Below are 17,062 nucleotides of genomic sequence, written 5' to 3'. Positions count from 1 at the left end.
TACAAATGTTCTTCTTTTTTCTGGTATTCAGGACTGCTCTTTTGTTCTTTTGTCTCTATCAAAGCCAGATTCCAAAACTAAAGCAGAATTACACAGTGCTGTTAAACACTGATCTAGGAAGCACCATTTTGTACTAATTAAAACTAGCCTACTGATGAAGAGTATTACCCAAGAGTCATTTATGGGGTGGGGCAAATGGGAAAAAAATAACAGAATACAGAAGTGTTTGTTAAAAGTAGCCTAGAGAATATGGATGCAGAAATGTAAATTCGTGATTGTCACTATAGTTCACAGTTACTGTACTTTAGTTTTATTCCACCAAAAAATAGAATAGTCAGTTACAATTCTAAAGTGATTGTGATTAAATATTTAGGAAAACAAATTATGACCCATTCTAAAGCAGCAATTTCTCAATGTTTAAAGCTCATCAGTATTTCAATAGGAAATTGTAAGGAATAACTGGGTCTCTTACTTAAGGAAAGTATGAAAGGGCCATTGAAATGCTCTGTTAGTCATCATTTCTGATGACCTTATAAAGAATCATAACTATGGCTGACACAGATTAACAAAGTCCAAAGACAAAGGCATTTCAAGGTCCTGTGGTAAATTATTAAAATAGATTTTCTATATTGTTTCAATTCTACAAAGCTAACATAAATACATTGTTTAAGTGTACTGTTCTGGAATCTTGACTATACCACAGGGTTGTCATACACTATTCCCTCTCAGGCCCTTTCCAGCAATATGATTGTAACACTGAGCTACTTTGCAGAGTGGAGGTAACTCACACATTCGCAGCCACATCACCCCCTATAATATGATACAATATTGGACTTTGTTGTGCAGGCAATTTTTTCAATCTGCCTTTGCTGCTAACCATTTTGTTTTGGGGTGCCCAGTTACATCACTAAAATCCTTTGTATTGTGAGGATAACATGGTGAGGGAGAAAATAATGTATGCCTCATTGAGATCACTGCAGTAAAGCTGGGATATAAACTGAATAAACAAAATTAACAAATGTACTTCACCCACCCACCCCCAGTCCATTTCCCAACAAACTCTCTTTGCCTGTTACTCTCACTCAGCAATCTATTAAACTCCCAGGCTTCTCTCAAAACAGTTTAGTAATGAGTATGTGAAGGGACACCCTTCTGAATTCCTGTTGCCCAACATTAGCCATAAAAATGCATTTTAAACAAAGATTACAAATATTTTATGCAATTCATGGGTAATAATGACACTTACTAGACATTCCTCTTGACCCAACACAACAAACTATTTCTCAAAAGTCACAGTACAGAGATATATTTCCCCCTAAACAACCCCAGCAAAGTCTGTAGAAGAAAAACACACATATCTTGCCAACTTTTGAGCATCAAAAGTCAAGTGGTAAACAAAATCAGAACAGTTTCTTATCCTTTCTATCCCCAAATTGGCATGAACCATCCTCAAGCTTACCTTTCCTATGATGCCAAGTTTCAAATCAATCCATTAAACTATTTTCTAACTGTACTGTCTTCCCTCCCCCCAAAAAATTATCATTATAATGGCAGGATTCAATATAGCTGGCTCACACTTAACATAGTGTCAATACTGTGGCCCTATAAATCCTGACAAGTGATGGTTAACACTTCATGCATCTGTTTTTTTAAAAATCTTCTATAATTTATTTTGAACAAATTACATCCTCACAAGAATACAACTAGAAATGCAAAAATGAGGGAGGAGCAGATTTTAAAAGAGAGGGAAAGAAGAAATGAAATAAAATTACAGACCAAGTAATAATACAAAGGCTTTGCACAATGTACTACAGTAAGCAACATTAGGCACAAGGTTGTCATAACAATACTGTAAATCAAACAGTAATAATAATATAATTATATTTTCTTGTTCTTCCAGGTGTGAGGGAGTGTTATCCAATACCTCTTTACTCAGGAAACAATATTACCACATTCAAAGGTATACAAAGGCTGGGGGTTATCTCTTATTAACGAAATCAACAAAGTCATGTATCAATTGAAGTGGACTGCAGCCCACAAAAGTACACTGTCATAAAAGCATACTGGTCTTTATTGGTTTTGCAGCCTCTTTTTTCTTTCTGCTCCTATAGACCAACACAGTGACCTGTCTCAAAATTGTTCACACAGAAATGCCAACACACAGTCAGAACTCTAGCTACCAAAATGGTTTCCCCTCAAATAGCTACACTGGCATTCTGTCTATCCTTACCTTCAAGCTCCCTTCATAGCCTTGACTCCCATATCTCACATTTCTAATATTCCAATACATCCCTCCCCATGATATTCTCTCAAGCTCCACCAACATCCAAAGATCTCCTGCTCCTTCAGTGGCAACCTCCTCTCCTTGCTGCACTGTATGTTTGGAATTTCCTTCAATGATACCAGCATGATGTCAGCTCTCTGACTTCATAAAAACAACATATGAGGACACCTCATTAGTTACTCCTGTCCTAACTATAGACCAGCCTGTAAGGAAGCCTAAGCACATGTGACCAAAATAATCACATAATGCTTCCCTATTAATTTCTGGAATAATTGAACACTGCCAGTTGAACAATAAGATCTAGGTTAAAAACAAGGTTTGCAGTTATTCGTCTTATACACTTCTTATTTCAAGGCAATTCATTTTCTTTCCTAACCAAGTGAAACATTGGAGGAAATATTAGTTGTATGGTTCAGTGATTTACAGGGCAGCAGTCAATATACCTAATTACAGAATAATGAACTGATTTCTATTGATTTCATTTATAGACATGCTGCACAAGGACATGCCCACCATAGTGTTAAATCTAACAGACAGTTTACACTGGAATGTAACTAATTAATCCTTTATGTTTGTATAGTTTTAGACAGCATGGAGTAGTTACTATAATTTCACACATATACCCTTCCACATCTGCTCTACGAACAAACTGTGGGGAAATATGCTACCCGTAAAGATCAGTGGACACACCAACTAAACTGCTCATTTACATAATAAGCATTATTTCATAGCTTTTGTTCATATATTACAGAAATAAGGGTAATTTCCAACAACACCTTCATGGGTCAAGGAAAAACTAAGTTACGTCAGGTGTGTGCACGCGCACGCACGCACACACACACACATTCAAGATTCATAATATATCTGGAAATAGGCAACTTAAGACAACCAATCTAGATGATGATTTATTCTCAAAAAAGAGGTATGTGTTAGAATAAAAAATGATTTCAAATACAAATTATTACAACAACTGCATTAGTATCAATTGTTGGTGCCCTATGTGAAATAAGTTAGCAGGGACTAAAACTTTTCCTGTACTTACTCCAACTTTACAGAACAATCTTCTAAAGTGCCCAATGAAATCAAGGAGTACCTGTTGCTATAGCTGCTTTGACGCTAAACAGGTATGGTTTGATTGATGCTAGGCTGGAAAACCACAGGAAGCCACATTTAAGTTGTTCCAAGCTTCCAAAATAAGACTGGAACCCATGTAAAGTAAATAGCATGATTGTCAGGCTATGGCTGACAAATAAAATGGCTAATTTTGGGTCTTGACCTCACTGGCTAAAAAGACCTTCATCATTGTCATTGTACCCTTTACTGGCACCACCACTTGCTTCATACAACTGATTGCCTATGCTAAATGGAACCTATTAAACTTTTAACATATAAGATGCTAAGCAAACATAGGAACCATAGGAACCATAGAATTCTCCTATCATCTACTTCTAGGGTATTAGAGGAGTTCTTATATTCAAGTGCACATGTTCAGCTACAATCAAATGGAGTTAAGCAGCTCCCAACCTCTGTGCTGGATTATTGCATCTGAGTTTGTGTATAGTAATCTGTTTCTTGTGATTTATTATTCACTGTTTTCCAATTAATCATCTCCCTGGAATCCTGAGATCAAGCAATTGTCTCTATGTATTATTGAAAAAAAATCCTTATTGGCCAGGTATTATAAAGTCATATTTTACAGTGGGAAACATAAAGATAAATGTTATGAACCACATCTCAAAAAGTCATTAACAGAGCTTTTTTGAGATCCTCCAATGCCTTTACAAAGAGAAAGTGATGACGTGGGCAGGTATCATAGCATTCTAAAAAGCGACAAGTGATGTTTGAAAAATGAGGTGGAAGCAGTATAATCAGATCTGCTGGGAAAGGGAGTTCCTGGCCGAAGCTGCTGGACAGTGGAAAGGCATTAAAAAGCTCCAACTGGTATCCCATCGAGTTATTCTATGCAATCTACAGAGGTATTAACAATTAAAATATTAAATAAATAATGAGCAACTACAAGGGAAACCTAAGGGTGGTATTCAACCAAGTTTTACTCAAACCCATTGAAGTTAATGGACCTAACTTAGTTACGTTCATTAATTTCAATGGGTTTCATGTGAGTAAAACTTAGTTCAATACCACCCTAAAATTGCAGCAAATAACTTATTTTGTAAAACTCACTTTGAAATAAATTTGTTTATCAATAAATAGCTCTGCATTTTAAATTCAAAACATACCTGTATTTCTTATCATTAAAAAGTTTCTAAATTTAGATTGCAACAATCTGACTGTGGATGGAAACAGGAAAGGGCCTCTCTAGCCTCTTTTAATTCTTGCACTGTAGGCAGGGCATCCAAGCATGCTATTGCAGCCCAGCCTCAACAGCCTGTGTGAACAGGTACATACATTACAGGCTCCACAGGTCACCTGGATCCTACCAAGTTGAAAGCTACAGTACCCCTGATGGCCATCTGTTGTTAATCTGGAGATCCCATAAACACTAGTGTTTATCAGCCAATTCTTGGCCAACACACCAAAGTTAATTGGGTCCTTTAACCAGGGGTCAAAATTTGCTCATTAGCAACTCAGTTCAATGGGAATTAAACATGACCAGTAATAAAGACCACAGATTCAAGTCTAGAACTAAAATGAATCAGTCAGCTTATTGGTGTCCAATGCTTCTTTCAAAGCATATTATTATCTCTATATGGAAGATAATGATACTCTGAACTTTGAATCACAGCATAGGAACAGAAAAACAATGTAGTACTGCAAAAATAAAATATACTAAGAATTGTATAAGAACAACATTAAAATAGCTTTAAGAAAGCAATCCATCAGAGTTTATTTCCTTTCTTAATTGACGATTTGGCCTCCTTTTGACTTATTCCAGCCCATCTAGTTGTGAAACAGAATTTCTCACATATTAGCATTTTGGAATAAAGTTCAGTTACCCATCCATGGCTGTGAGCCAGGATCCTGTGGGTTTCAGCTGAGTGAAAACACATGAAGCAAAGCTGAACAGACAGCAAGTGGAGGGAGTTGGGGAGAATGTTTCTTTGTAAAAATATGATGCTGTTTTTAAATTTACCATCATCTAAGATGCTAACATCTCACATGCAGTGTTAGAAACTGAGATATGAAAGCTAAAAGCTAAATGGCACCTTAAGTCTAGATTATGGGTGCAACAATGGAATGTCTAGGCACACTTTTTTATAACAAAAAAAGCTGAAAATGAATGAACTGCAGCTAAAATATTAATTTTTCACATGGTCCTTCACCTGCCCACCCCCCTAATATTCTTAAGAGGGTATCTTCTCCAGTCTTCAGAGAGTAGTTGGAATTGGGGAGGCAGAAAAAGGTCCTCCTTTCCTTCTAACTCTGCAATTTTAATCTGAAATCTTGAGCGCAGTCCTGCACTCAGAGCTCAGAAACTGCTCACGCTAATGAAATTCCCTGTTGCAAGATGCACCTAGAACAATGGGAGTTTCGAGCACTGCTCACATGACTACTGAGAATCAGCAAAAGTTCCCAATCAGCAAAAAGCATGTTGAAATGTTGCAAAGCTTATTTTCTTTCATCCATTTTGATCCATCATGGCTGCTCTACTGTTTGCTGAAAATTGCTGTAGTTGATGGTTATGTACTTAGTTGGGTTCTGAGTAACATCTGTAGGGTGATTGTACAGAGATATGAGCATCATTTTCCTCTGTCTGCAAACTACCCAAGTGGTGCAGGGAAGGTACCTAAGCATTGCTGTCAATGTCCCTAATTTGAGATGGATGGTGCCTTAGCATTACCATTGGCTATTTGAAAAGGAGCTGTGAATATAGGCATGTTTTTAAGATTATCAATTCTGGCAGAAGTAAAAACTAGGCAAATTTGCTTTAGTTTAAAAATACTATCACACCAAATATTTTTCCTACATCTACAATGAGTTTCCGACTTTCCTGTAGTAATAAAAGTAGGAGGAACACAAATCTGTTCATTAATGCATTGCATTGTCTGTTTTTTTTAGTATATGCCTAGCAGAACAACATTGTCTGGCAAACATCCTCTGCCAAGGAAAATGGCAAGAACATTGATTTCCATGTATCTATTTATTTAAAAACCACCCTTCAAGAGATTCAAGATAGTACAGTGGTACCCCGCAAGACGAATGCCTCGCAAGACGGAAAACCCGCAAGACGAAAGGGTTTTCTGTTTTGGAGGCGCTTCGCAAGACGAATTTCCCTATGGGCTTGCTTCGCAAGACAAAAGCCCATAGGGAAATCTCCGGGGACCTGTATTAAATGCTGGTGGTGGGGAGCAAAGCCTTTTCCCCCCTCCGGCCTTCAGAAGAGGTCCAGGAAGGCCGGCGGGGGCTGAAAGGCTTTGCTCCCCACCGCCAGCATTTTAAAAGCAGTCCGGCATAGCAGGGAAGCACCTCTTCTGAAGGCCGGCGGGGGGCAAAAGTCTTTGCTCCCCCCTGCCTGCCTTCCCGGGAGAGCGGAGAAAGGCAGCACCTTTCTCCGCTGTCGCCGACGGCTTTTGAAGGCAGGCGGGGGGGAAGACTTTCGCCCCCCGCCGGCCTTCCCGGGAGAGCCGATGGCTTTTGAAGGCAGGCGGGGGGGGGAGACTTTCGCCCCCCGCCAGCCTTCAGAAGAGGTCCTGGACCTCTTCTGAAGGCCGGCGGGGGGCGAAAGTCTTTGCTCCCCCCTGCCTGCCTTCCTGGGAGAGCGGAGAAAGGCAGCGCCTTTCTCCGCTGTCGCCGACGGCTTTTGAAGGCAGGCGGGGGGGAAGACTTTCGCCCCCCGCCCGCCTTCAGAAGAGGTCCTGGACCTCTTCTGAAGGCTGGCGGGGGGCAAAAGTCTTTGTCCCCCCTGCCTGCCTTCCCAGGGGCTTTTAAATCGCCCCGGACAGCGGAGAAGTCCTCCGCTGTCCCGGGGTTTTTTAAAATGCTGGGGGTGGGAAGAAAAGCCATATTTAACATCAGGTGCAGGGCAGGTAGTTGTGTCTTGGTTGAAGTGTCTTCATAGGCTAAATGGGAAGACCTAGCAGACCCATGTAGGGCCACAAGCCAGAGGTTTCTTGCCCCTGCTACAGAGTCAAAAATTCAGTGCTAATGTCCCCCTATTATCTCACACAGCTACCTATCTTCGGTTCATGTAGACCAGTTTGCAAGTACATAGATGAAGTTGCTAAGTAACAAAATGTTACGGTTTCTCTGTCACAGCTTCAAGCTAGATCTTTTATTAAATAAATAGGCTTCCAAAACCTATTTTCGATAGTCAAGACGACTTGTTCAGCTTTGGTATTTGGCATTTCCAGTACATCTGTTAATTCTCAGACAAAATATCCACTGAACTTAAGCATAACAAAATACAGGAGGGCATTCCTATCCTGCATGTTTCAGTGTGATACCTTCAGCTCTTATGGAGAGGATATTTAGGGTAACACCCTACTCTTATAAGTGATGTCTGTCTTCCTCAGAAGAAATAGAAACCTTCATCCATGTTTTGTAACTTTTATAGAGGTCTCCGGAAAGAGTTGATTGATTCAGTAACCATTTTGTATCTTTGAAGATTGCCTGCACATTACATTTCTCTTCTCTCTGATACAAATAAGAGTATTACAGGATCTGTAGCTAAATTCCTGTCGACAGAAATGAAGACATGAGGTAATATCTTACCTAAATCAATGTGACCTTACTTTCCATAACATACAATACACCTATTTGACCTTATTTGCATGTTAATAGATGCATAAGTTTTATTGTGAGGTCTCTTGACTAGCTCAGTCAATTGAGTCATTGACAACTCAATGTAGTTGTAGATGGAGTATTAATTCTTTGTCTGTACCCATCAGAATTAAACCAGCTGAGCTCTGAACTAATCAAAGCTTCTGGGTCATCTTTAATGAGCTAGCCATAAATGTATGCAGACGACTGCAATAAAATTATATGTTGAAAGCAGTTTGGATCATAGGTGCCCCTGAACTTGCTAATGTGGCTGTGAACTAAATGAGTAAGTTAAGAGAAGGCTCCCATGAAACTCCACTCAACAGCAGCTGAATCCGAAAGAAGCAGCCATCCTGTGGAAACCTAACCTGAAGAGCAGAGCGCCGATAGTCACCCAGAATGACCCCACAGTTGCATCAGTGCTGCATAAATCTATTTATTTAGCAGTTTTAGCCACAACTGAGGACACTGTGACTAGCTGGGTCAATGAAGCTTTCGACTTACTAAACAGATGCCTTACCCTACCTACAACAAACTATTTTGGAAACACACCAGAGTTCAAACACAATGTATAAGGAGGTCTGAAGACCCGCCATTTATAAGGAATGATGTTAAGAGTAGAAATCCCAATGAATTTCTCCATGTTTGGGCTCAGAAAGAGATGATAGTTCTTCAAGCCCACATATTTTCCAGTTCAATTAAAATCTGTGCTAAAAAACCAAGTAAGTTTGTGCACCACCTACCCACCTGCCCCCCTTACTACCAAGACATCCTTCCTGTCTGCCCCTCACCCCCATGATCCAGTGGTAGCAGCCGTACATGGAAAAGGGAATTAGGTCTGTCCCTCTCTCCATGCTTTCTGTCCACCTAATACTCTGCAACCTCCAAGACAAAAAGCAGTGGCCATGAGGAAGAGATAGCATGCCTTTCTCACTGCCAAATCAATAAATTATAAGTATATAAGATTGTATTTTGGACAGAAGAGATGAGTAAATGGGTTGACTAACAGCCTTCCTGCAATTCCCTAAGTGAGTCTGTTGCCTTCAGGTGCACTGTCCTACTGACATCAACACTGGCAATAGGACAGTGCACCTGAAGGCAACAGACTCACTTAGGGATTTGCAGGAAGGCTGTGAGGCACACATTGCTTTGTCCTTCAACATGCATTGCTTCTCTCTGCCTCCCATCACCTGCCACCTGAGGCAGTTACCTCACGCTGGTCTGAACTTCCAATATTTGTTCTTTGGGGGGGGGAGTCCCATCCCCTCTGCCACGTAAATGCACATGTTCACAATTTTGCATGCCTAAAAACCCCACCAACATTTTACATCATTGCAGATTAGTTCAGCTCACTAACATACAATAGCTTAGTTTTGTATTCCCAAGACAATATAATGCAAATTTACTGAAGCAAACTTGCATGAGCATTAGTATATAAACGATAGAAGCATTACGTAAGGCTAAAAAGGGTGAAACATCAAAAGGTTGCGGAAGGCAAAAAAAAAAAAAAAATTTTACAGCATACTGTGTCCAGTGCATTTCAGCTCATCACCCCTGGAACAACATGCATAAAACAATGCATTCTAAGTGAACTGCAATGTGGAATAAGATCTGCTGGCTCCTGAAGAGGCTGACATGCTGAAATGATAGGGAATACTATATTATTTTGCTTCCAGCATTGTTCCGGGTCTTCAGAGATTCCTCTTTGGTGGGACGGGAAGCTTCTTGTCCTTTAGGTGCCACCCATCTCTTTTTTCTGTTGGCGTTATGAATAAACCAAGTGGCACAATCATTGCAAAGTTGCTTTGAGACAGTTTAACTTGGCCAGTTTGTTTTAAATCAGGGTGAGGAACCTATGGCCCAAGAGCCAAAGTCTCTCCACAGGCCTGCTTCATGTCCTCCTTGGGTATTTTTGCCTGAAAGGAATGTGTCCTTGAGCTCTGATAATGCCTCTTACTTCTCTGGATGGAAGATTGTGTGTGTGCACGTGTGCGAGTGCATGTGCCTACTGTACAAGGGTAAAATTTGTGTGTATTGCTCTGCCCAGTGTTGCCTTTACCTTCCTCTGGCATGAAGTTTGTCTAGAAGAGAATGTGGCCCTCAGAATGAAAAAGTTTCTCCACCTCTGTTCAAAACGGAGCTAAACAATTTGATATAAACAAACAAAAAACTCCAAAGAGCTGTGTCACCAAGCTTCTCTCTCTCTCTCTCTGCATCCAAACACCTGCAGGAAAGGCCCATGAGTGCCACTAATATTTGGGTGCCTGAGAGAAGCTTAATATCCATATTACCTTCCAAACTACTATAGGACAAAAATTCTTATTTGAATGAGTGTCATGTATGTCACAAATAATGGAAGGGGGAATGTGTTAATTCAGTGCTAGTAGACTATTTAAGGGTATTTTACTAGTTTCCCTTAAAGAAGTTCTTACTCCTCCCCTCAGAAAAACAAACTGTTTAGCAACTAACTAACTTAAAGGTAAAAGGGACGCGGGTGGCGCTGTGGGTAAAACCTCAGCGCCTAGGGCTTGCCGATCGCATGGTCGGCGGTTCGAATCCCCGCGGCGGGGTGAGCTCCCGTCTTTCGGTCCCAGCTCCTGCCCACCTAGCAGTTTGAAAGCACTCCTAAGTGCAAGTAGATAAATAGGTACCGCTTTCTAGCGGGAAGGTAAACGGCGTTTCCATGTGCTGCGCTGGTGCCGGCTCGCCAGAGCAGCTTCGTCACACTGGCCACATGACCTGGAAGTGTCTCCGGACAGCGCTGGCCCCCGGCCTCTTAAGTGAGATGGGCACACAACCCTAGAGTCGGACATGACTGGCCCGTACGGGCAGGGGTACCTTTACCTTAACTTAAAGATTGTTACTACGAACAGACCAACCAACCAGGGAAAAGGCCACTAACAACGGAAAACATGTTTACAGGATTGCAGGACCTGACCCATCCACCAGCCAACTGGGATAAGGTTAAGGAGATACAAGTAATTGAAGAATAGTTTACTAGTTTGCTAATTTGGAAAATTAAGCCGACTGTATTTGGGCATACATGACACAGACTCTATGGAGATTCCAAAAATCTGACAAGGCCAGAGTTTAAATTCTCAACCTAGAGTAGCAATTTACAAATATTCTGGAAGATGAAATAGAGCATTTAGAAAATCAAGAAATAGTAGAATTGCTAACTCCAATTCAATAAGTTGCATGTCTATTAATATAGATTCAGACAATAAACACCTAGGTGGTATTCAACTAGGTTTTACACAGAGTAGGCTTATTGAATTTATAGGACCTAACCTACCCATGGTAATTTATTTCAATGAGACTGATTAAAACTTAGTTGAAGATAGATAGATAGATAGATAGATAGATAACATTTCATTGCTGTCCCTGTTCAACCATGTCTAAGTTTGAATGAGAAATTGTGCTGGTATATATTTAGAAAATCAATGCAGCCTCAGTCCTTCCCTAGTCTTGCTGGTGCTATGCTCCTGGGAGCTAAACCATGGTTTGGCTTAGTATTACATCTGAACCTAAGCTTGTGCTTTATCTCATTCCAAACCACAGCTGTTCTCCTCCACTTATTGGCTCTCCTCCTCAAAATATGAACCTGCAGCAACCAATTTACATGAGGGCAGGGGGAATCAATGCTCCTCAGCTGGCTTCTACTAATGTCCATTTATAGTATTTATTTCCAATCTCTTTCCGCTTTCAAGAAGCTGATGGCTGACAACAGTAGATAATGCCATGAAACAGAAAACAGTTTATTAAACACATTAAAAACAATACAACTCAGAAAAAGGAAGTTAAACAGCTGCTTGGACAGAACCAGCAGCAATTATCACACACATGTGTCTAAATAAAAAATGTTTTCACATTTCTAAAATAATAGAGTTAGAATCTAGCAACAGCTTATTCATGAAGAAGTTCCAAAACAAGGGTGCCATGTTCTTGAAATTTGACTTCACAGATAGATATAATCCAGAGCATGACATTTCTCCAGCTCACCTCCATCAGTTCACAGAGGACTGTATAATTTCATTAGGTGGAATCCAAATGGTGCCCATGCACTCATGCAAAAGCTTTTGATCCAGTGGGCACCTCCGCTTACTAAGAGAGAGGTGAAGTGATTTGAACCAATTTGCAATTCCCTTTATGGACCTCCATACCACTTTCTACCTTGCTATGGAATGTTCCTCAACTCCCTCAAGCTGGGGGATGCATGAGATACTGGCAAAAAAAGCCCCTCCCCCCTTCTTCCATTAATGGAGGCATCAACTGAATTAAAAGTCCTTCTGTGAGTGCAAGGGCACCAAATGAATGCCACTCATTAAGTTTTTCACCCTACACTAATATGCTGTGTTTGGGGTGGAATGGTCTTATGACAACTCAGAGCAGAGAATGATTACCTAAGAGCTTGAATAATCTAAATGTTTGTTTTACACATCTAAAGTCACTGTATATTATTTTTGCAATGTTAACAACCACCTGATTCATGACCTAAATATTATATTGTATGCACGCACACAAATTTTAATATTCACGTATGTCTCCATCTCACATGTATGAAACTTTCATGCACACTTATGCACATTCTCACATGTGTCAAAAACTTCTTGCTTCATATAAGTCCCAGTGTGACTTCATGAGGATTAAGAAAAACAAGTAGTTTGAAGAGTGAAGCATGTCTGCACACCTTAGCACCTGGGCCTGAGATGTATATTTTTAGGCCCCACCTTATTTTGTGATTGCAAGTTGTTTTAAGCTCTTTTTAACATTGTGTTTTAATTGTTGCAACCCACCCTGGGATGATAGAGTGTATAATAATAATAATAATAATAATAATAATAATAATAATAATAATTTGCAAAATCCACACTTGCACACTTCTCAACAACAAAAAATTAAACAGAATTCACTGGTAACCATAAATATTTATGTAATAGTAACGCCTGAGGAGTTAGTATACAGTTATATATTTTTAATGGTTTTGTAAGACTTAAAAAACAAATCTAGGCCACAATTCAGACAGCCATGCAAGAAGACTGGCACCACCCAAAGGGGTTTTTGACCTCTATTTCTCAAGCAGCAGCCTCCTGCACATCATGGCAAACTGCTTTAGAAACTCAGGGGAATTTCCAAAGCAGTTTGATCAATGCGGCATTGGGGGTGGGGCAAGGAAGGGGGGGGAATCTGCCATTCAAATAAAAAACAAAAAAGACAGATGCCCAGCTGGGTACACCTAACAGCTCTCTAGATCGTGGCCTGAAATCTTTGGCATTCAAGGCCCACACTTCTAAAGATTTTCTATTTTGCCTATGAATGCTATTTTCACAAACAAGGAACAGTACCTTCCTATGGGATTACAGCATGACAGAGGTGTAGTTGGCCCGTGGGATTAATTAAAAGGGCTAGCATTTATTGCTTGCTCCTTTTAAATTGTTCCCATTTTTGTTAAACATTACTGCTTTTTAAGTTGGTCATGGTATGCCAAACCAAAATGACACAGACCTTTCATGCAAATACAGGATAATATTGGTTACAGAAGTATTCGACATCACTATACGCCTTCAAGAAATCTTAACTTTGTATTTCTTTTCAAGTCAGAAGTTAGCTGAAACATACTCTATAGAAAGTATAATATTTCAAAGTTCTCTATTTAGAAACAAGCAACTTCCATATTTTAAAACATGAAATACCAAAGTATTAAATCACAACTGACACCACGGCAGGCATCTGTTTTTCTACTACAATTTAACAGCCCCATTATATTCACAATCAAAGCAAAATGAGCATGTATACAGGCAGTTACAATTTAAAATGAAATTTAACGAAAGCCTGTTCCCAAAATAAGCAGAATTTGCTATACTTACTGAATGTTTCTCCTGCTGGCCCATAACTCCATGGTTAGCTGGGATTGCAAGAGGTTTCATAATGAACAAACATATGCTGAACTGAATTTACACATCATGTACCAATTTCTCATGGATAGCAAATCATCCTCTACTGCATTAAACTAAACAAACAAAAACCAAGGGAAAAACCAAGCCAAGAGCTCAAAGTGCCGTTCACAAAATCTCTCACACTTGTAGTGCAGAAAAGCAATCCAAACAGCAGCAATTGTCTCCATTTTTATAACACTCGAAGTCTTAAGCGTGCAAGGATGTAAAGTGCCTGGCAACACCATACATATCCAGCATTCTTCTACAAGAACGAGAGCATTCCCTGAGAGCGAAAGGGAGGAAAAAAGGGGGGGGGGAGAGAAAAGCTAAAATGGCTGACTGCACACAGACTCCCTCAAAAAAGCTTAATACAGTATTATATTAGTAAGGGTGCGGGAACCAGCTTCCTGCATTCAGCCAAGCATTGTTAATACTCCTGTTTAATTTGCAATCACAGTAATAAAGAGCCCCTCACCCCCATTAAAAAAATAAAAAATCAGGGCAGAGCATGTGAATAGGGACCTCCCCTCTGGCTGCTAATGATGCTGACAGGGTGACCAGTGATCTCTGTTCCACTCAACTAACCAAGTTCGCACAATTAATCCAAGCGGCATGACATTGACGGACATTTAATTTAATGATGCCTGTCCCTCACATTCAAAGAAACCATGCCTACCATCAAGAGAGTCACTAAGGGAAAAAAACAAAAAAAAAAACAACCCCAAACAAACCAAAAACACCAAAGGCACATACACAGAGAAAAACCTAGAGAATCATGAGTCTGAATGTAATACGCCAATATAATTACGTTATTGTGCTTACTTTGGAAGACCATGGCTGCAGGCAGTTGGCATAGCAACGCACAAGGAAAGCCATTTCCTGGGTAGAAAGAACGCTTCCTTTTCTAAATAAAAAATTCCTCTTAGGATACAAACGGCATTGCTGCTTCCTGCAGAAAGCAAAGACACTGTAGTCTGTCTCTTAACCTGCACACAGGCACACTCAATGCAGTTCTAATGATGTAAGTGGATCTCTCTCTGCCTCCCTCCCTCTCCCCCTATACATCGAAATATTCAACTCAAATGGAAGACACATTCCTTGCGGCTTGCCCCCTCGGCTGCTTAACTATTTCACTCATTAAGGTACAGATGGACAATTCAGATAGAGTAACAAGCGCTTGCCTGTATTATGTCAGCTTCTGTAGGTCAAGCAAATCCCAAAGGGGAAGGAATCCATTGATTGCTGGCTCCAATGGATATCACTGAAGGCAGGGTGGGAATAAGGAGAAAGACTTACTTGAACAGGCTCTGAACTAAATATCATTTTTCACCAAGGTGAATATAAAGCAATGGTGTTTGCTGCCACCTCCTCCCCCACCCTCCCCCACCCAAAAATAATGTTGCGGCAAAGCTGTAAATATCTCTATCAACTGCTTAATAATGGCATACTTGACAAGCTTTCATGGGCACACAGGTATGATACTGTTCAGGCTTAGGTAACTGAAAGGTGCATAGCTGTGAATTTTCACAATCCTCCGCTGAAATTTGTTTAAATAAAGTCTGCAGTTTGCCACACAGGTCAAACATGTAGTTTCCATCAAAAGAGGTGTACAGTTCACAGAATATAGCACTGGAATAGGCAGGCAGGCTCTAAATTTGTATAGATACAACATGTCTCTTGAAGGTAGTATTTCATTTTTAAAATGGAGAAATTAACCTAGCCACTCCCATGTAAAACTAGCTCTGTCACCACAGCATTATGGCACATGAACTAAGCTGAAGGGCATACTCCAGCCAAAAAAAGCACAAAGCCCTGCTACATTACAAGCAACACACTTCCACGATGTTTTTATGCAAGTCATCAGTGAGAAAAATAAGAAAGACTTTTTGCCATCAATTTTTTATCATGAAAATCTGACCTTTTTACACTTACAATGCATTCCTGGTATTCAAGCCCATGTGCACACACAACTTGGGAGAGAAAGGCAGGGAAAGAATGCTCATTTCTGCTACTACAGTAACAAAAATCGAACAGACGACAAGAACTTTAAACATATATTTATGAACAATATAGAAAAGTGACAGAGACAGAGGCTGCAGCTGTTTCTACCAGACACATGCATTCTCAGTTGGTTAATTTAATCTGTCATACAGTAATGCTTTCCTGTGCTGACTGCAGGTCAAAGCTCACTTGGCAGACCAAAAGGTGATTCTCTAAAAGTCTATTTTTATAAAGCCATAGAATTCTTTAAAAAATAAAAACAAGCACCACCACTAAACCATATTTTAAAGTTTTGGATCATTCATTTTTAGGCTTGTGTATACCATAATAATCTGTCCTGTATTCTTTTTAAAACACATTAAAATATGTTTCCTTAGAATGGAAATCTAGAATAAGACTAATATGGGACCGCAGGTTTTTCTGCAGGGTTCAACTATGGAAAAACTGCCTTTATGCATGTGTATTCACACATGCAAGAGTATTTTTGAAAGCATTTTACAGTATTGTGGGAGCTGATAGCACTCATTTGAAGCAGTGGTCTTCAAATTTATTTTTAGCTGTAGCCAAAGAACAAACGTGGATACGTTTGTCACCCTCCCACCATCACTGTTTATTCCGACTGCAAATCTTTTCCATTTAAACATATAAAAGAAAGCAAATGAGGAAATGCCCTACTCTGGACTCTTTGGTTCTTAATATCTAGGAAGCACCCTCCCCAACAATGGTTTTCTTATTGCATCTTTTCCTCTTGCTGCCATGCCCAGAACACTTCTGTCTCTAGATTTTAGTGGACACATGACACTGGTGGTAATGTGGCTAACATTTCTGAAGTCACAAGTGCCACAGGCAGTAGTTTATAGTGGGTAAGGCTTGAGCTTCCTTCCAGTGATACCTACTAGGAAAAGCAGAAGTGGGATGTGAGGAAGTGTGGCAATTGCTTCTCCCACCATGTGCTATGGCTGTCAAAAGAAGACAGCTCAGATATACTAATCACAGAGCAACACAAAACCTATCTAGAAGAGCTCTCACACAGCTGCTGGGCTTTCTTCTGGCAAGCTGCAGCAAGTCGTCTGACTCACTAAGCTCTTACTACTTCCTCACTGGAGTGGAAGGCACAGCCCTG

At 40.1% G+C, this 17,062-nt stretch overlaps 1 protein-coding gene and 1 long non-coding RNA gene across 12 annotated transcripts in view; one reads left to right on the top strand and one right to left on the bottom strand.

Moving 5' to 3' along the window:
* LOC310714769 overlaps positions 1-2,207 on the top strand; it is a 20,430-nt gene extending 18,223 nt beyond the window's left edge. The window contains exon 3 of the long non-coding RNA XR_014530057.1: positions 1,901-2,207. This is a non-coding gene — a long non-coding RNA (uncharacterized lncRNA). The remainder of the gene's footprint in view (positions 1-1,900) is intronic.
* Positions 1-17,062, bottom strand: part of RAPGEF2 (Rap guanine nucleotide exchange factor 2) — a 153,699-nt gene that overhangs the window by 47,905 nt on the left and 88,732 nt on the right. Inside the window, exon 1 of one of the 11 annotated variants that reach the window (XM_083520203.1) lies at positions 14,761-14,902. The exons of 9 other annotated variants lie outside the window; for them this stretch is intronic. In XM_083520203.1, the coding sequence (XP_083376329.1) occupies positions 14,761-14,814 (54 nt within the window). In that variant the 5' untranslated portion in view covers positions 14,815-14,902. Of the gene's footprint in view, positions 1-13,869; positions 14,265-14,760; positions 14,903-17,062 lie in introns of those variants that run through there. One more of the 11 variants, XM_083520202.1, reaches the window with a different exon arrangement.

The sequence above is a fragment of the Podarcis liolepis genome (genome assembly GCF_965112155.1).
Source record: "Podarcis liolepis genome assembly, chromosome: 9".
Lineage (NCBI taxonomy): Eukaryota > Metazoa > Chordata > Lepidosauria > Squamata > Lacertidae > Podarcis > Podarcis liolepis.
The sequence above is the reverse complement of the archived record's forward strand: the minus strand, read 5'-3'. Positions and strand labels throughout refer to the sequence as shown.